Raw genomic sequence first — 18691 nt, forward strand, 5'->3', positions numbered from 1 at the left:
CCCTTCCCTGGGTGGGAATCAGGGAGAGCATCCTCGCAGAGACGAGCCAGATCAGAGGGGCAGGGCCGGCCTGCATTGAAATGGGCTCTTTCTGCTCAAATACTGGGCAAACAGGAATTATCCGTGTGTATTTCTCTGCCTGGCCGTTGGGGTGTAAGAGCTGGTCGATGGGGAGCTCCGAGCACCACTCGGTTGGCTCAGACGCTGCTCTCTGAGAATAAATTAGGATGCCAAAGATATAAGTGCTGAAAGCAATATCGGAATTGATGGGGGGGGGGAAGGGGGCAGGGAGGCAATCCCACGAAAACGTGCAAAATCACTTAATTTTTACCACTGTCCCGTCCAGAGACCCCCGAGGACGGCCTTATTGTGCTGTCATATGATGTTTTCCTTATTCTTTGGAAGCAAAAACATCTTGCGAAACAGAGACAAAATCCACACGCTCCCAGGAGGCGGGCGGCCCGGGAGCGAACGCCAGCCAGGGGTCTTATTTCACATCCGGACAATTCAGAGAAGCCCTGTTGCGAAACCACCCGAAGTAGCTGTCGCGGAGGGTCTTTGGCCCAGCAACTCGGCCGGTTTGCTAGAAAAGACCTTATTCCTCGGGAAAGGAAAACAAGGCGCTCCTCCAGCCGCATGCGCTGAAAACCCCGAGTTACGGCCCACACAGGGGGAAGAGATTTTGCAGAGGCGTGGAGCCAGGCTCCGGTGCCTCGCTGCCTCACTGACCTGCGGGCGAATCGCTTCCCGTGTCCTGCCTCAGTTTCCCCACCCGTTGCAGTGGGGTTTCCTCTCACCAGGCTTCCCAGACGAAGCAAAAACGAAGTACTAAAACATTTGTTTGGGACCAGAGAGCTAATTAGTCTCGCCAAGCAAATGATATAATTATCCTCGGTTTTTTTTAAACCACTTCGTTACACCTCACTTTTTTTTTCTCCCTACCCTGTTGTTTGCCTATTTTTGCTTCTGCATAAGGGTGAACCAGCCGCCTCGTGCAACGGTCCACGAGGCTCATCCCAGCCCTTTTTCCGAACACTCACTTTCCCGTGAGTGATCTGGTGAGGAGCAGTCGGGCGCTGACAGGTCCCCAACAACCAAAAAATGAGGTTACGGCCCCTCGGCTCGGTCCTACCTTTGGCCGCAGCCCGTTGGGAGCCTCCTCCGCATTGGCGAGTCATGGCTGGAGGATGCTTTGTGCTGGCTGCATTTTCTCCCTGCCCAGGTGAATAAATACGGAAACAGTAAGATACGGCATGGCCTTTTCCAAGTAAGGTGTCAAAAAATTAATAACACTTATGCAAGGACACGATTCACCCCTTTCCCCTCTGAACTGTCCCTTGTCCTTAACGCACCCTTGAAGCTTTTCTGGTGGCAGCTACTTGCCCTGTGCTGCTGGCACCCGCGAGCCCTTAAACAGGGGCATTTATTCTACCTCTGCAACCTCACCCGAGTGATTCGCAGCAGAGAAATGGGAAGTTGATTAAAGAGAACTGAGACCTGCACTGCTCTCGTGCTCAGCCCAGCAGTCTCGGATGCAAAAAATGCCTCGCTTGGGCTGTGTACCACCCCGAGCTGCTGCTCATTGCAGTATTTTCCCTGCTACTCCGGGCAGAAACGGCAGATATTGCACAGTAAGGGACGGCAGGGGTGGGGATCTCCCTTCCTGGGCATCCTTTAGGATGATGCTGGCTCAAAGCGTGCTTTGGGGGAGCCGGGGAACGAGGGAAAGGCGCTGGACACGGGGCCAGTAAACACCAGCTGGGACTGCAGCAAAGGTTAGAGTTAGGAGAGCTCCTGAAAGGCCAGACTTGCCCTTGGGCAGAGGCCAAACGTTGACCTCACGCTCGCTGCAGGCGACCCACCCCAAAAAGATGACGTTCACTCTTCCATGCATTTCAAGTGAAATAGGGCAGCATCAGTAGACCTTAAGACCTTCTGAGAGAAAAATAAAAATTACCCACGGAAGCAGTAACGGTGGGTTGCACGAATGAAGCAGAGCCAAACGAGCCCGAAGCAGCTCCCAAGCTTGGCTCTTCCCAGGGGCCAAGCCTGGAAGAGGCATCGTATTAATTCCTGCCCCAGTGATTTTTCAGCAGCAGCGTGCAGCTGATAAATTGCTGTGCAAGCCTTTCTCGCCCTCTCCCACTAGCACTGCAGCCTTCAATGTCCACTTTAAGGAAAATAACACAAAAAAGAAAAGGCTCAGTGCTGCATTGGAGAGCTGTTCAAAGCAGAGGGGCTCTGGGGAGCTGGAGACGACCCACATCCACCCTCACCACGAATGCAAAACCCAGGCACAGATTTCCTAGCATCAACTTCAAGGAAACAGCAATTTTACTTCAGTTAAAAAAAAAAAAAAAAAAAAAAGCAAGCTCTAGGGCTACATTTAGTTTTCTTCCAGCGCTAATGGCACTTCTGCCTCCATTATGTTTCCTTCCTCATAGGGAATAGAAGTCCGCACTGTGAACATCCTTAACATCCCTTTTTCTTGCTTCTTACAGTAAACGTGGTGGCTTTTTAACTCTGCAAAACATTCCTCCAGTTCTCCTTTTAATCACTTTCTTGTGTCAGTTAAGGGCCTGGCTTTCCATTGCTAGAGACAGGAGTTCTTCAAGTTACAAAATTATCTCAAAGTTGCTCCTCTGTCAGAAACCAGAATCACAAGCATTTACAGCAGGAGATCAGAGCCAGGGGGACAGCAGAGTAAGGCTGTGCTGCCCTCTAGGGGTTACACACGCAAACAGGCTCCACTCCAGTCAGAGAGCGGCACTAGGTGTGATCACACAGGGATGGAAGAGCATATGCTATCCACCTCCAACATGTGTGTTGAGACCCAGCTAATGCAAGCTGACAGGCGAGTATATCCACAGGAATGATGCAGGCTGCCTTAATAAAAACATCTGGAAGCTTCGCCTTTACTCCACAGCTCACCCAATACACAAGACTCCAGTCTCACAGGTCGAGCAGCACATCTTTGCAGGCTTTATTGCACTGGGTATTCAAAAACACAAGATTTGGTTTGATAACAGGAAGAGATCCCCTGCCCCCCATGTTTGGAGTGGCAAGATGATAACTCCTGCATGGTTTCAACAGACTCCAATAGTAAATGAAGGCACTCTCTGAGAGCATTGCTACAGATGCAGATACATGACTTGCAGACATGACTTTTGTTGCTATTCAGGCACTGCAGATGAGGTAAGGCGACTGGTTTAAATAAAAAAAAAAAACCCACAAAACACAACAACAAATGAACTGGATGCCCTCCAAGAAGCAACAAGGTACACCAGAAACTAGGAGCAGTACAGAGAAGCCCCTCCCATATGCAGGAAGCCACGACAAGCTTTCACAAGTTCAGATCGTTCTTGGTCCACAAGTGCCTGAAGGGAAGCAGCAGCCAAGCTTTCCGTTTTCTAAATCATCCTGGAAAGAGGGCCTCGATTCTACCATGTACTCACCTCGAGGCCAACGGTGACCCCACCAGTCCAGCAGCAACATAGACTTGGTCTTCGCCCAGCCGCCCGCTTGTGCTGTGCAAAGATGTAAGCTGAAACACTTCACAAGCCATCAATCCCAGTGCATCCCACAACTGAGCTGCCTGAAGTTTCACGCAAAATACTCACCTTGGCTAAGTCCTTTTAAGATTGTTGAGCAGTATTTGGGATGTGGACAGTACCTGGTAAAAAACAGCAATCTGTTCTCAGGCAAATGCTAAGGGAACACGCAGAGTTTATTACCCTACAACCACATATTACGAAGCACGGTTAGCTCCACTGAAGAGCAGGCATGAGCTGCGAAGGAGCGAATCACAACTTGGGTTCTCTTCTTTCTCGCCTCCCTTTGCCCTGCAAGGAAAATTTACGAAGCAAACTCTCTGCATAAAAATGAGTTCCCTGAGGAAGCTTGCATAAACGTTCCCTAGAAAAAAAAAATACCCATCATAAGGGTTGGTGAAAATACCAGTGGCTAAAGAAAGAAAAAAGTCTAAAACAGACCAAAGGAAAGTTTAACATCTTCAGACACAAGAAAGTTTTTCTAGGTAGACAGCTATCCTGGCAAAAAATCAAGAGCATCTGACTGGTCTAACAAGACAGCCAGCACAGCTTGTTTTAATCAAATTACACTTGGAGGTTAGAGCATTTTCAGCTACATTTGCTTATAAGGTATCACAGGCCACGAGCCTGAAGGTCAGCCTCTCTCTCCTACTAAAAGATGTGGTGTCACTGCAGGCCTGCCCATTTATCCTGGTCATGGAAGAGGTTAGGTTTTGCAGGTCCCTTCATGCCTACAGTAGAAGCCCAGCTTCTTGTCTGCTGGTTATAGGACAGCTCCCCTTCACAGCTATCCAGGCTTGAAGCAACCAATAATCTTTTCATCAGCTCTAGCTCGGGAAGGAAAAAAAGCAAATCATTAAGATCAAACACGTTATTCTTAGCACACAACTGCAAACTCAAGTTATCATTTCAATTTATGCACGCTAGTCACTTGCAGAACAACTCACTGGCCTTACCCAAATCAGCACAGAGCAGCACAAGACAAAGGTGACGCGTTTACCTGAACTACCCGGCTGTGCCCACTGCCTTCAACTCTCATTGCACTGTTTCAGTGACTTGCACTTTCTCCCAGTTATAGCTACGACTTCTCATTCTTTCTGCTACTGTAAAAGTTAGCCTTGAGAAAAATAATTCCAGGAAACAACAGTGTTAACAACAGGCCATCTAAACGTTGGCATAAAACGGAAATTACCAAAGTCACTTTTCACTGTAACAGTACTGTCGATTCAAGACTAATCCATATTCTTCCTACCTACCAAATACTGCTCAGATTTCCCTCAAGAGCAAATTACCCACGGTTACTACTAGTACTTAAAGCAGCATATAATATGCTTCCTCACTTGCCAGACACTATATCCCACCAGAAAGTATAAGAGCTGCTTTGTATTACTTTTATCTCCATCAAGCTTACTATAGGAACTAAGGTACTTTTTTTGCCAGCATTCAAGCCTGCTCTTCTCTTATACCACTAGTACTTAAAGCAGAGCTTCATTCTTTTTATGGTTCAAATGCTCCTGATAACCGCAGCACAGGATAGAGAGTACTAGCTCAGATCTTGGCAGTTCAGTCAAAATAAGTTTGTATTTCAGTACATCTTTGAACTTTCCAAATCGGTAAAGACTTTTTTCAGAAGCAGCTTCCCTCCCGTTGAAAAATTCTATTTAGTCTCTGCCCTGGCTGATGAGGTGTCTCCTGCTTTCTATTGTGTGTGCGCACACATGTGCTTTCTTCAAGCTTAGTGCTTGATATAAGTCCAAAAACCTGAGTGAAGCTGAAACACTGCAAGCCTTAAGTCTAGGGCCAAGTCCCACTATCCTTACGCCGTAGTCCAAATTCCCAATCCCATAGTGCAAAGCACCACAGGATTCAAACTGCACATGCTATGGTACTTGGTGACCTTACTGAAGAGGAATTTAAAAGGAAGAAAATCCTACCCTGGAAAAAGCTTGATTTATGAAGAGTGAAGCAGGCAGGGTTCCCAGGGATCCTTGCTAGCTTGTTCCCAGGACTTTTGGTCCATTGGCTACAATAATTTCATTTGGAGACTAATGACTATCAAGTTCCTGGCTTGGACTGTAGCCCTGCAGCTCCAGAATAAGGCAGAAGAGATGAGTCTCCAGATGTCCAAGTAACAGCACATTTTGACTGCACTCAACCGAAATCTCACACCTGCTCACGTCGTATTTTGCTACCTCGCTAGACTTCATACCAGGCTGGATGAATCAGTTCTGCAGTCTCAGGAGTCCATTGGCAGCCTTCCCCCCACCGCAAAAAGAGGAAAACATCGGAAGGACTCAGCAGCTAGCAAACAAGCTCATCTCAAAACTTATGCAAGAAGCAAGCATGGACTCTGCAATCCCATTTTCCCTTCATGTATTAATCACTTCTGAAACAGACAGCACACAGCTGAGCGCAACAAAGGTAAAAACAATCCTGGTTAGATTAAAAAGCTTGTCACTAAGCTCTCAGGTAGGAAAGAAAGGTCTTACGTATGATACATTGTTGGCTGACAGTTTAGCTTTGGAAAAGGTTCTGGAATTTTGTTCCCGTACTTTCTACATTTAAATAGGAAAAAAGCGTGTTCCTGAGTTGAGAACTGTTAACACTGTCCTTGACAGTAAGGGAAAATAAAGCTCCTGCAAATTTAACCTGAAGTAAAAAGTCACTATAAAAGAAACCTAAGCACCTCAAGAGATCTCAAAGCAAAACTCACAGCACTGAGGATAAAGATTATCTCACCTTCATCTAACTCCAAAATAATAAATAAGTCTCTACTTTTCTGTTAACTTCAAACTCTTCAAACACCAGCTGATGCAATATTACCAAATAATTGTTCTTGCTGCAACTGGAGAAACAGAAAGTTAGCGCACATTTGGAGAGCTCCGCAGAAACGCATTTTAAGATAACAGGTGCTTGGAAATTCGTTCTGAAGAGGAGTTTTATCTCATCAGTTTTATTTGCTTTCCTCACTAGAGCACTCAGACCGCATTCATTCATATGTTCAGGGCTGCCAGAGCCTTCACCAGGGTGACTTGGGTATCCGAGTGCATCTCCTTCCCATTACTATCTGCACAGTTAGTCTTGCTGGCCAAGACCTTTTGTCGGTGCCTTTCTTCCTGCCGCTTCTTCTTCTCTAGCCGCTGCTGCTCCTTCTTTTGTTTTTTAGATACCTGAACGGGAAGGATGAAAACACAGCTGAACAAACACATTCCCTTCTCAGTTGAGGGGAAAAAAAGCACACTGGAAGGCAGACAAGCAGATATCAAAGCAGCTGCCTGAACACATTTAATTCAACCTATTTATCAGGAGTAGGTTTTGTCACTTCGGGGAAAAATGCCATGTGTCACTAATTTAGTTTCTATTAGAGAAACATCACAGCTATATGAGCAAAATCTAGTAAGCTGAAGCTTTCTCAAAGGAGAATACAGCTGCTGATGATCAACATCTAAATTACTCCCAAACCACCCTTCACATACCTTTGTGTTTTTGCTAGCTCGATTCTCTTCATCACATCTAGCCTGTCCTTTGTTGTTTTCTGTTTTATCTTGGTGCAAACTCTGATTTCCAAAGATTCTTGAGCCGCTTCCATTTTCTTCCCACAAAGTTGAGCTACGCAATTTCTGACCTTTGTCCCGGGAATCACACTGCTCTTCAGTACCTACCAACAAGCAGATGTTTTTCTCAGACACACCACCCAGAAGCTGACCAGTTCCTTCTTGCATATACTTTCTGCTTTTTGGGGCGTAGGGAGGGTTGAATATTGACAAAAAAAAAAAAACAAACACAGTTCAGTAGCCACTTCTGCATGCTCCAAGTAAACAGGACAACATATTCTTCATCTGCTGAAATGTAGGAAGGGGACACTCTCCATAAGACTCAAGTGGCACGTATTATCTTTCAGAAGCTACAGTATAAAACCCACTGGCATTTGTGCCTAACTTCCCAAGACAATACATCACAGGCAATCGAAGGAAAAGCCAGATCTTCTCATGCTCAAGAACTAGGCTAGACCTGATATGGTCTGGGTTATGTTCCGAGTTGGCTCATAAACCTGAAAGTTGCATTACCTGAGGGGGTAGTGGGGAGCCACTGAATGGCTCAAGGAATTAGTAATCCGATATAGGTTCTTTCAAGACTTTACAACAGAACAAATCCAAATGAAGTTAGAACAAGGTCTGTTCAGTGGCATATAAGAACTCAGCTGAGAGTCTGGCACAGTCCCACGTCAGTCTCACAAATGGCAAACTGAAAGCCTCAGCAGATGCACAAAATCCGTCCTCACTAATAACTCTCCTGAGCACAGCAAAGCTCAGGTGGCAGCACAGCCAACAGAAAGCCCCTACTGAGCTGCTTTCTATTTACAGGGAACGCCAGCCTTAGACAACATTTTTCTGAAACACCAGACTACAAACTTCAAGTACTTACTGATTCTTTCCACTTCGTTCACTTGAAAGATGGCAAATATTGCAGATTCTACATTGTAGTTTTCCGCTTCCAAAATCTGGCTTATTAAGTCAATGTCCTGTCCACAGGTAGAAAGAACACATTGAAGGGATTTTAAACCACTGACAATACAGACATTCAACAGCCACATGCACCACTCAGAGGGTGCTGTTGTCTGTTTTTAATAACCTCCAAATTAGCCCATACCACATTTTTCAGACAAGGGAAAAGATATTAAAATCCTGAAGATACCAGGAAAAAGGAATTCTGTTCAAAGCTATAAGCTCCGGAAATTCACAAGGCATCGTCCGAAGCAGGCTAAACCTGGCAAACCAGTTTCTTCAGAATTTCAGATACCCCTTACATGCATGTCATGCTGTTTCAGTGTAACAGTTTCACTCTTGACTCCTGTTCTGTGCATTTGCACAGTGCAAGCAACAATCTGCAGAAACAACACAGGTTATAACTATCTAGTTCCAGCAGCTGAGATCTGCAGAATAGCAAGCCATTGGGGATGCTCAGCTACAGACATCCACACAAGATTCACATTCTACCAAACTTGCTTTAGATTTTTTGGAAAGCTTTCAAGACAAACCCTCTAAAACTATTAGGTACTCAGGGTACACATTTCATCTGCCTTTAAGGGTTGGCTCTAGGATGAAATGCATCCTAATTTGTGGCTGTGGTACTGAAGCTGGCCAAAACTAAAACTTTAATTATTCGCAAGGCTACTTTCATGTATCAAGAAGTTTTGAATGTTAAGCATAAAAGGTTACTCAATACTGACCAAACATCCAGTTGCATTACACACTTTTTTTACAGCGTCTTCAATTTCATCTTCGGATTCACCCTTCTGTGGCTTCGTTTCCTCTTCCTTCCTCAAATCATTCTTGCAAAGCATCTGCAAGAAAAGCCAAGCCCAGCAGATCACACAAGCATGCTGTCATTCCATCGTATGCAACAAAAAACTGACATCACTATAAATTTAAGCATTATGGCACACTTTCAAAAATATCCTGCATCAGTGTCTTTGACATCGTGTAACTTTCAATGTCATTTGCACCACTGCCCACAATTCAGACACTGCTGATCAAATTCTCAAACACAAGATCATGTAGAGCAATAGACAATCTCCAGCTTTTTAAATTAAATACTCATTTTATTGTAACACCATGCATGATACAATTGTGTGTAGAGAACCTCCAGGACAGCACAGCTTACTCCTTAACAAGTAAAGATAGAAAGTAAAGAAAGATATGAAGAGGACTGTTTTATTTATAAAACTGTTGCATTTCCAACTCTTTCCTCCCTCCCTTTTTCCTTTGCAATTGAGGTGCTCGAGTATGTGGCTTAGATGGGATTACTTCCAGACTTCCGCAGCCCTCATCACTGCAGATGCAGGACTGATTTCCACCACTGTAATTTAAGCACTTCACAACATTAATTTTTATTAACCAGAGGAGTTTCTATTCCCAACATGAGAGAGGGACCAAACTCTTCTCTCAATCTCAATGCAAATGAAAAACCAAATCAACCAGAAACATTCATCTATTAATATCACCCACAGCTAACTCAGGTCATTCTGTCACAACCAACCTCCATCTGAAGACGGGCTGGAGCTTCGGAATCATCATTTATTCTCCTCACGCTGTCGTAGTGTTCTCCATATCGATATGCAATATGCAGCTCCCTTGCATTGCTTTTGTCTGTGCCTTGAATCTAAATGAAAAAACTCCGAATCTTCACTTGTCATCCATTAATTCTGGCATTATATCTTAAAAAGTACCAATTTGGTCAGCTACATCATTGCAAACAAAACAATACCAAAATATTTCTTTTCAGCGGAAAGCTCAAAATGATTTTCTAAATTTCCCCCAGAAGGTATTCTAGTTTTGTGACAATCTTCTCCAGCTCCAGTTTCAGTGATAACTTCTATTCAACATAAAAGGTGTTTCCCCCTCAAATGGGATGAAAAATAATCGAGTTGGTTCCAGTCATGACCACACTGGAAACAGCTGCCCAAAATAAATTGCATTCTGCACTTGTGAAAAGATGGCATTTTAACAATTGGCATGGGAAGCGGATATGTTTGGTTTTTAAAGAAAGGCCAACACAAATAAAGCCAAACCATGAAAATTAACTCCACTGACGAGCACTGTTAACAGCCAAAGCTCCTCCGCTTTGTCAGCACCAAGTATAGCAATTTCTGTAGAAAATTGCTGCTCTGGGTATTATTTGTACTACTGCAAGAATAATTCCTACCCTGAATATCACTCTCTCAAACTATTAGATAAAACCCACACGACATACCGACTCTTGCAAGGAACGCAGAAAATTACACCACATCTGTAAACTGCCTTTGCTTACCTGTCAAGCCAGAGTTCAAAGATCTGAGGCCTTTGCTGGAGAATATGCCAGTAAGCAAACCACAAGAAATGCTTGCTTTAGGGCTCCAGAATTTCCCAATCGCTATAAGCCTCTGAATCAGCTTTTCCTAACAGAGTTTACATCAAGTCACCTTTCAACTACACCTGCAGTTTATGCCTTGCCTTAATGACTTCAGATTTCACAACAGATTTTTCTCCATTCACCTATTTTACGCCTGTTCACCTTCAAGTTCCAGCACACCACTTGGTTATATTTAAGTCTTGCCTTTTATCCTATTAAGTTATTCAACATGTTGGATTGGAATAAGATTCATTTTTAACATTTCTCATTTGTCAGAGCCTAGAGAGGTATCTAATAAATCCTAAAGCTCTTGACAGATTATTCTGAAAATTAGCCAATTTCTTCAGCTCTCATTAGCAAAGCCTCTTTTCATGTGCACTCCCCACAGGGCACGTGAACTGTAAATGAAAGTTAGCTGCAGGAAAAAAGCAACAACACTGAAAAAGTTAAACAGCTATCCAAAGAGCCAATAAAACAATCTATATATCTGGGCCACCTTGCAGCTCTACATTTGCAGTCACCATTGGGAAAAAGCAAAGGCTGTTTAAAGCCCTAAGAAGTCAGTCAAGATGCCCACATCCAATAAGCTTTTGATTAGGCCAGCTTGAGAAACAGCTGGAGATCCTGAGCACTTTCCTGCTCACATTTTTCCAGCTTGGCTGCAGTGTGTGAAAATGGTTCTCTTACAACTAAAGGATAATTCATCATCTGCTTTAGAGTTGAGACCAAAGGAGATTTTCACGCTATCTGCTTTAAGCATCTTGCCGGTTTGCCTCTCTGGAATGCTCTCTTTGTAATCTAATCTTTCCAAAATTTTGCCAGAGGTCCAGAGCAGGGAGGGGGAAAAAAACGGAGAAGTATTGAATGTTTAGAAAAATATTAAGGTTAACATTAAGAGAAAGGGTGCCCTGCGTTCGTTGAGTCAGGTAACTTGCTAACATTGGCACTATGTTGTGATCCCTTACATACTTCAGTGCCCCGAGGTATCCTCCATGAGGGGAGGAGACTCCCCGTATTACAACTATTAACAGCTCTCTACTCCTGCAATTTTGAAGAGCACTACACGATCTTATAAAGTTGTCATTATGATATTTAAAAAAAAAAAAAAGTCACAGAAAAGGTACCAGCTCAAAGACTGCCTGCACTACTGGTATTCTGACATACCGACATAATGATCAGCTGACTTGACTCCCCAGGGCTACTAAAGCCTTTCACTAATACCACCATATTCAGGCATCCAAAATACAGAACCTCATCACAAACTCAGCATTTACAACTCTGGAAAGGTCAATGAATAGGGGAATAAGAGCTGAAGATTTTCAAGGGGACGTATGAAATATTGATAAGGACTAAGTACACTGACAGGAGCGTCTGGTTCAAAACAGTAACAAAACATGAACAGCACCTCCGTAAACTCCGGCAGGGTCTTTTCATCTCTACTTACTCTCACAAGTCAAGCAGTTGACTACTCCTACCCATTTGCATGGTGACTGCCAAGTAAACTTTTTTTTAAAACATGCAGGTTAGCTGTCTTACTTCCAATGACTGTCTATATATAAAGTCTAAACTTCTGGTTCAGGAATCCATCTGACACTATTTCAAATGCATTTAAGACGTTATCGACAGCTTTCACCTTTTCTTTTCTTCATCTCGCTGTTTAATCTATATACCTCACCGGTATTATCTCTAAACTGGGGTCCGCCCTTAAATCCATTATTACCATCACTAAAAAATGTCAAGAAATAATCTTGGCTTGAATGTAGGGTCTCAGTTGTTCAATAAATAGCCAGATTGAGTGTGGATCCATCCTAGGGTGGGTTCACTACAGGAAAACAACAACAACAACAGAGGAAGGACATGATGGATCACTTGTTCCAGTCCCCTACTGTAAGAGGAAACTGTATCACAGTCTACTTTCATAAACTGATTAAACACCACCTTAAGACTTTACAACTTCTCCCTTCTTTTTTGCCCATTCTAGAACCTCATTTCTCTGACTGTTAGAAACCATTTCATTGTCATTCCAAATCTGATGCAGAACTGATGGCGTTTCATTCCAACACACTGCAGGGGCTGCCCTGCTATACCTTCACTTCCGTATTCCTGAAACTTGTTAACAAAGTTTCCTTAAGCCTGGCTCAAATTTCTGTGAACTCGCATGTAGTCTGATCCTCAGGAGAGAGGAACATTGCAGAAGCCAGGAGCTTAACACCAGAGTTCTGTCTCCATATACTTATGCTTCATGGATTCATTGTTTTATTTTGTTTTGTTTCCTCGCCTCCTAGCTGAAGTCTTGAGGACTTTCTTTCCAGGCTGGAAAAAGCAAGCACAGCTCAACACCATGCCAAACTACGGCTACCGATCAGTGTTTTTGTCATCTTTTTATAGATCACAAAGTTTCAAAACTACCCTCCAGCTAAAAATCAGACCAAAATATAAAAGTCTTACTTCTTACCTGCCACAGTGGAGCATTAAGCTGATGAATAACCACGTTCATTTGATTGTTCCTTGCAAATGCCACAATAGCATCATTGCCTGCAAAGGTACCAGGCTTTGCCAAATTGGTAACTAAAGAAAAAAAAAATCTGTGAGAACTGGAAACTTAAGCTTTTGACGCTTTCAAAAGCATTGGAGGGATACTGAGTAACAATTTCAACACTAGTCCAAGAAATTCTGGAAAGAAATCCCCAACTGCAAAAGAGTGACTTTTGAAGCGAGAATTTGGCAGTGACTGCAGTTAATGAGCCTTAAATGACCACAGAAAGCTCTAAAAAACCTAGTACATCCTTAGATTATGCAAGGTCATCAGCTCTGTGTTAGCTTTGAATAAAGAGTGCCATGAATTAAGTGACCAAAACGCTTTTATGCATCACCTGCACGTTACCTGGCACATCCTCAAAGCTGTTAGAACGAAGGCTGTATTAGTCTCTGCTTTGGATCTTTCCCTAGGTTAACACTGCACAAAATACGGATCGTCAAGGAGACAAAGAAACCCATGGAAATCAGCCACTCAACACCCACCAGCATTCAAGGGGAGCTAGACACTTAGATTCTAAGTTCCTTTTGAAAATAGCATATTTGTACTCCTTGCTTTTTTCTTTCCTATGCCAGGTTTCTCCTAAATTTTAAAAAGATCCAAAGCAAATGTAACAGCTCATTTTTCTAAAGAAAGAAAACAAAGAGAAACTACTGTGTCTAAAAACTGGAGAGCTGCTCTAAAATACTTCTGGGATGAGAAACAGTGTAGTAAGGTACCCAAATGAGATGATGCAGAATATCCCCTTCCGTTATTGCCTTACGGAGACCATACCATGTTTCTCAAAGGGAACATCATCCTCCACAAAAGGCTCAAAATCCTCCCGCTGCTTTATCATGTAATCCACTGTCTCCTGGCGATGTTTAAGGTGGTTCCGTGAATGCCCCTCAAGCTGATCACCGAGGGCCCGAAACAAACAATTACTACCAAAAGAGAAACTGCAAGTTAGCATGTTTGAAAGGTGGTTAACAGGATACCCCAAACCAACCACCCCGAAGGAGGAGCAGAAAGAACACAGACTGCGCAGCAGAAGCGTCCCCCAGCACAATCCTGCATTGATGTATTGACTCAAGCACCAAACACTGCCAATGAAAAGGGATGCAGCTGCTTCCTCATTAAAGAGTCCAGATTGGAAGCAGTGTCTGGCCAGTGTTAACAGGAGGAGAAATGAGCTACGCTCCTTCTGCCCAGTAATTCAACAAGGATATGGAAGTGAAATACCACTTATTCCCAGGACTTAGAATGGCTGTTGAAGTCAGAATTGGTAATACAACAACAGCATTGTTTTGGGTGACAACAGCATCAGATCCTACACAGCAAGTCAACAGGACTAATAGCACCATGCCAAACTGTCCTAAACTGCAACCAAGACAAATGACAACGCCACAGAGGACAACCCAACGATTCACCAAGCAATTCCTCAGCAACCAGGTTTCTAACTCCCCTTTCTCCCAATGTTTATGGTGCTTCCTATGCCCCAGGCAGACAGGGTGGCCCTCAAGCCTGTGGGAGACAAGCCTGGGGCTAGAAGAGCCCTCGGCCCCGCTGGTGACAGGCCAAGGGAGCCCCCCGGGACAAAGGCCCTGCACTGCCGGGGGTGGAGGGAGCCTGCAGAGGCCTGAGGGGCTTCAGAAGGCAGAGAGCTCGGCGGAGGTGCCGGCCCCGCGCTCACCCGTCACCTGGGACCTCCCGCAGCTTGAGGCCGAGCGCCCGGAGCTGCCCGGCAAGGCCGCCCGGGGCCGGGGCCGGGGCCGGGGCGGCGGCGGGCGGCCGGGGCCGCCGCGCCTTCCTGCCACCGCTGCCGGGCCGCGCTTTGGCCGCCTGCTTGCGGGACATCGCCCCCACGCCCGCCGGGCGCCCACTGCGCCTGCGCCGCCGCGGCCCTCACGTGACCACCGGGCGCCGCCACCGAGAGCGACGCAAGAGACGCCAGAGCGCCGCCACTCTAGCCCTCCCCCCCCCCCCCCCCACCAGCAGTCCTCCAGAGGAGGAGGAGGGCGCCGGGGCAGGAGGGAAGGCAGGGGAGGGAGCTGGGGGAAGCAGGAGGTGTCAGCGATCCAAGCCATGCAGAGTGCAAAGGGAAGGAAGGTGAAACCAGGCAGCCCTTGGGATCAACAGCGGAGCCCAGGAGAAAGCACAGGGCAGCAGGACAAAGCTCCTAATTTCATACCACAATGCTTGGTCTGTGTGAAAGCCAGATTCTCCATGTGCTTTCATCCTTAGTTTCTCCAGCTAACTGCACTTCTCTACCCAGGTGCTCCTCCTGGTCAGTCTAGAAGGGCCTTTGGGGTCATGCCCCAGCACCTCTCCCTGCTGCTCCAGCACCCTTAGTTCCCACTTACTCCAAAAACTTCCCTTGGACAGAGGCTGTGGCCCTTCTTTCATTAACTTCTGCAATTATAAACTAGCACAAACCTCTTAGCCCGGTCCGTGTCTACTTCAGCACCGAATCAGTGATGCAAGAGTAACTGGAAAGGAACAAAGAGGTGAGAACATTCACTACCCACGAGGTGGCACTGCAAGAACACAGCTCACACTGCCATGCCCCAGGCCTGACAACAGGAACACGGGTCAGGGTGACAGCCAAAGCAGTAACAGTTAACGGAAGGCTTGAAAAAGAAAATTCAAAGTTCCAAAGCAGAAGAATATTTAATTTCTATTAGGAAAATGTGTTTAGAGTGGTCACACTCAGCAAGGGCCTGACTCGAGCAGGCTGTGAATTCAGCCTGTAAATAAACATCTTACCTTTTTCCTGGTGGAAAAGTCAGGTTTTGATACATGACACTGTACCTGCATTTCCTATTTCCCTGAGCCCTGGCAAGAAGAAATATGGAAAACTAATCTGAACAGGGGGCGTGGGGGTGGAGAAGGGGGGCACAAATGAGACCTGCTCCCACAGTACACAACTAGGAGCACTCACCGAACAGCACAGTGTTAATACAGGGCTTCCTCCACCTGTTTCACCAGTAAAGCTGGGCCAAAGTACGATGGCCATTTGTGGAAACACCGCCAAACCACACAGCTTGTATCAGCAACACTGCAGAATCTGCTGCTGCAACTGTAGAACATCTATAGCAAGATACAAGCCACAGCATTGGAAAGCCGGGTTATTTGCCAAAAAATGAGACCACTGCCGTAGCAGAAAGCTCAGCCCTAAAAAAGGCAACCACTTATTTAGAATTCAGCGCTTTGGGAAGATAAAATTAGCACTGCCAGTTTACAAACTGAGCTGCAACATACTTTCCTCTACAAGGAGACTGATTTTGTTGCAACTTTGAGCCATAACAACCCCTTCCAGTACTGCTGGACCCAAAGGAAGAGGGGGAGACTGTATGCATATCCACATGGAAGTGGATAGAAGTTTAACAGTAAGAAGCATGACAAAGAACAAAAAGCTCCAGTCTGTCATGCGTTACCCAACACAGCATGACTGGGGAGCGTTTGGCTTTCCTGTTGGCCTCGTGCCCTACTCTTCTTCCCCATTCTCAGAAGCAACCAGTCAAATAAGTCATCTACCATTAATACAATCCTGGGCTGCCCCAAATCAACGCAACTATTCTACTATAGACAAATCAGTTACCCCTTTATTCTGTTTTTCTTGCCCTACTTTGTTATGCAGCTATTGTGAAAGGATTTGCCCGGTACTGTCAGAACTGCTGCATTTCAGTTGAATTTGTGTCTAATTAGTTCCTAGCTCTGTTCAGAGGATGCATCCAAGCGGCTCTGTGAGACGGACCCTAAAAGAACATTCACAATTTGAAAAAACACACCCAGGTAGAGTGTGAATCGACTTCCTTGGCATGAACATTACAAATATGCCACAAAAGCACATGGCTGACTATCAAGACAAGACAGGATTGCCATGTGGGATTCCCCTGTGGAAGGTTTCAGGTCCCATTTATCAGGTCAAATTAACATTTGTTGATATCAATTATAAGGCCACTCCTGAGCCTGATACACTGTAGCTGAATTCCCCTGCTGATCACCACCAATAGCAACCTCTCTTTCAACCCCAATATAAAAAATTCCTTGCAACAATAGCAGAGAGATTGTAAATCTAAAGATCTAAAGGTGACTGTCCATTCACGGAAGCTCTCTGCTTCATTCATACTTACACTGACTGACAGGTGATATAGTAAGAGGCTTCACATCAGGACAATTGAAGTCACTTTTTCAAGTTTTGGGAAATGTCGAAGGTTGAGGACAAGTCTAGAAAGTCCCTCTTGTCCAGAGTCACAACATTCTGATACAGATCTTGAGCAGAGGAAGAAGTTCAAGGACTATAAACATTAGCTTCTCTGGTATTAGATTGTGAATATTATTATACTCAAAAGCCTATGACAAGTTGTTATTTTACTCTGAGATTAACCTGAAACGATAAGATTGCTCTTTTGCATCCCTTTCCTGTCATAAACAAATCCCATAGGAAGAAATATTCCGCAGAAACACTTCTTATGCAAATATACCAAAAGCAGGAAACGAGGTTGAACTGCTTGCAAATGATTAATGAAACAGTAATTGGACTAAATAGTAATAAAGGGCTAGAGTCAACTCAGGTGACTAGAACAAGCATACAAGCCACTGAAAGGCACCCATGCAGCCAAGGGCAAGACTCGGTCAAGACAGGTCCTCTGAACACTCAGCTGAAATTTTCATCAATGAAGGACATCGATAGATACTTTTAAATCCAGTAAGATCAATAACAAAACTGGGCAGAGAGATCACCCAATGCCTGAACAGCAGTGCTGAAAACACAGCTCAGGAGTTGCAGAGCTGCCGCTTCCTGAGCCCATACGCTGGACCGGGCTTCCTCCTGCGGGGTCCCCTGTCCACGTGGAAGTGGCAGTAAATTGTACCCTGGGGGATGCATGGCTCTGCAAGGACCTCTGAACCACAACACGCTCCGTTTCCCCTTCCCTCTAGAGTTGTCCAAGCTGTCGACCTTCATCAGTAGCAAAGTAACAACGTTGCTCAGCCAGCTCTGAATTTCCAGTAGATGCGCTGGAAAAACAGGGAAGTCACACCCACCCACTGCTGAAAGACAGGGTAAATGGACATGGAGGCCTCAATTTGTCTAACCTAGCTTTTAACTGAAGCATGGAAGGCTCCTAACGTTTGCGTCACCCGAATGTCCGTGAACCCCTGCTATAGCCTGTGTCAGCAGAAGTACAGCAGGAACACCCAGACACTCATGAAGTCTGCTAACCATAAACCTTCTACTCTTTCTCAAAGAAGAACAAGTTCTCACCTCATTCACCCACCAGTTAGTTAATGAGTTCAGTGTTGTCCTGAACTCCTTTGCCCTTCTAACCGCGTTTGTTTCTGTTCCTTCCTCTGCTCTGCTGTGGGAGAGAGGGGCTGGGACACAGCAGCACAGACAGCTTGAGCACTCAGGTGCACTTGAGGCTAGACTCGGTACTCTGTCTTCTACAAATGATCCCTGAAGGGATTAGTGGCCCCTGCCCTTCTTCCTTACTTCCATGGGATTCCTACCGAGAAACTGTTTATTCTACCCCTCAAAAAAAAAAAAAACCCAAAAATAGAGAGTGAGGGATTTGGTTCAGGAGTCTAAGAAAAGCTGAATATTCACAATATACCACCTAAGCATAGGTGGCATAGGGCATTCTTGTCAGTGCAGCTCTTCCTGTGAACTCAAAAAAAAAAAAAAAAAAAAAAAAAGGGAAGATGCTCTTACTAAGACACCAACTTTGTT

General features: G+C 45.0%; 1 protein-coding gene across 7 annotated transcripts; it reads right to left on the reverse strand.

Moving 5' to 3' along the window:
* Window positions 1-2959: 2959 nt before the first annotated feature.
* OTUD3 (OTU deubiquitinase 3) lies at window positions 2960-14814 on the reverse strand. Of its 7 annotated transcripts, none has more exons than XR_011135816.1 (10): window positions 14651-14814; window positions 13753-13901; window positions 12898-13010; window positions 9591-9713; window positions 8782-8895; window positions 7977-8073; window positions 7028-7209; window positions 6291-6721; window positions 3621-3673; window positions 2960-3527 (listed from the first exon to the last, which is right to left on the reverse strand). XR_011135816.1 is itself a non-coding variant. In XM_068916136.1 (8 exons), exons 1-8 carry the CDS (start codon window positions 14812-14814, stop codon window positions 6545-6547), a joined length of 1119 nt encoding a protein of 372 aa, XP_068772237.1. In that variant the 3' UTR covers window positions 2960-6544. The 7 variants fall into 7 exon arrangements, 1 of the variants encoding a protein (XP_068772237.1); XR_011135815.1 differs by having other exon boundaries at window positions 2960-2991; window positions 3456-3527; window positions 3621-6721; XR_011135813.1 differs by having other exon boundaries at window positions 2960-3673.
* Between the last annotated feature and the right edge of the window lie 3877 nt (window positions 14815-18691).

Source organism: Struthio camelus, chromosome 21 (assembly GCF_040807025.1).
Source record: "Struthio camelus isolate bStrCam1 chromosome 21, bStrCam1.hap1, whole genome shotgun sequence".
Taxonomy (NCBI): domain Eukaryota; kingdom Metazoa; phylum Chordata; class Aves; order Struthioniformes; family Struthionidae; genus Struthio; species Struthio camelus.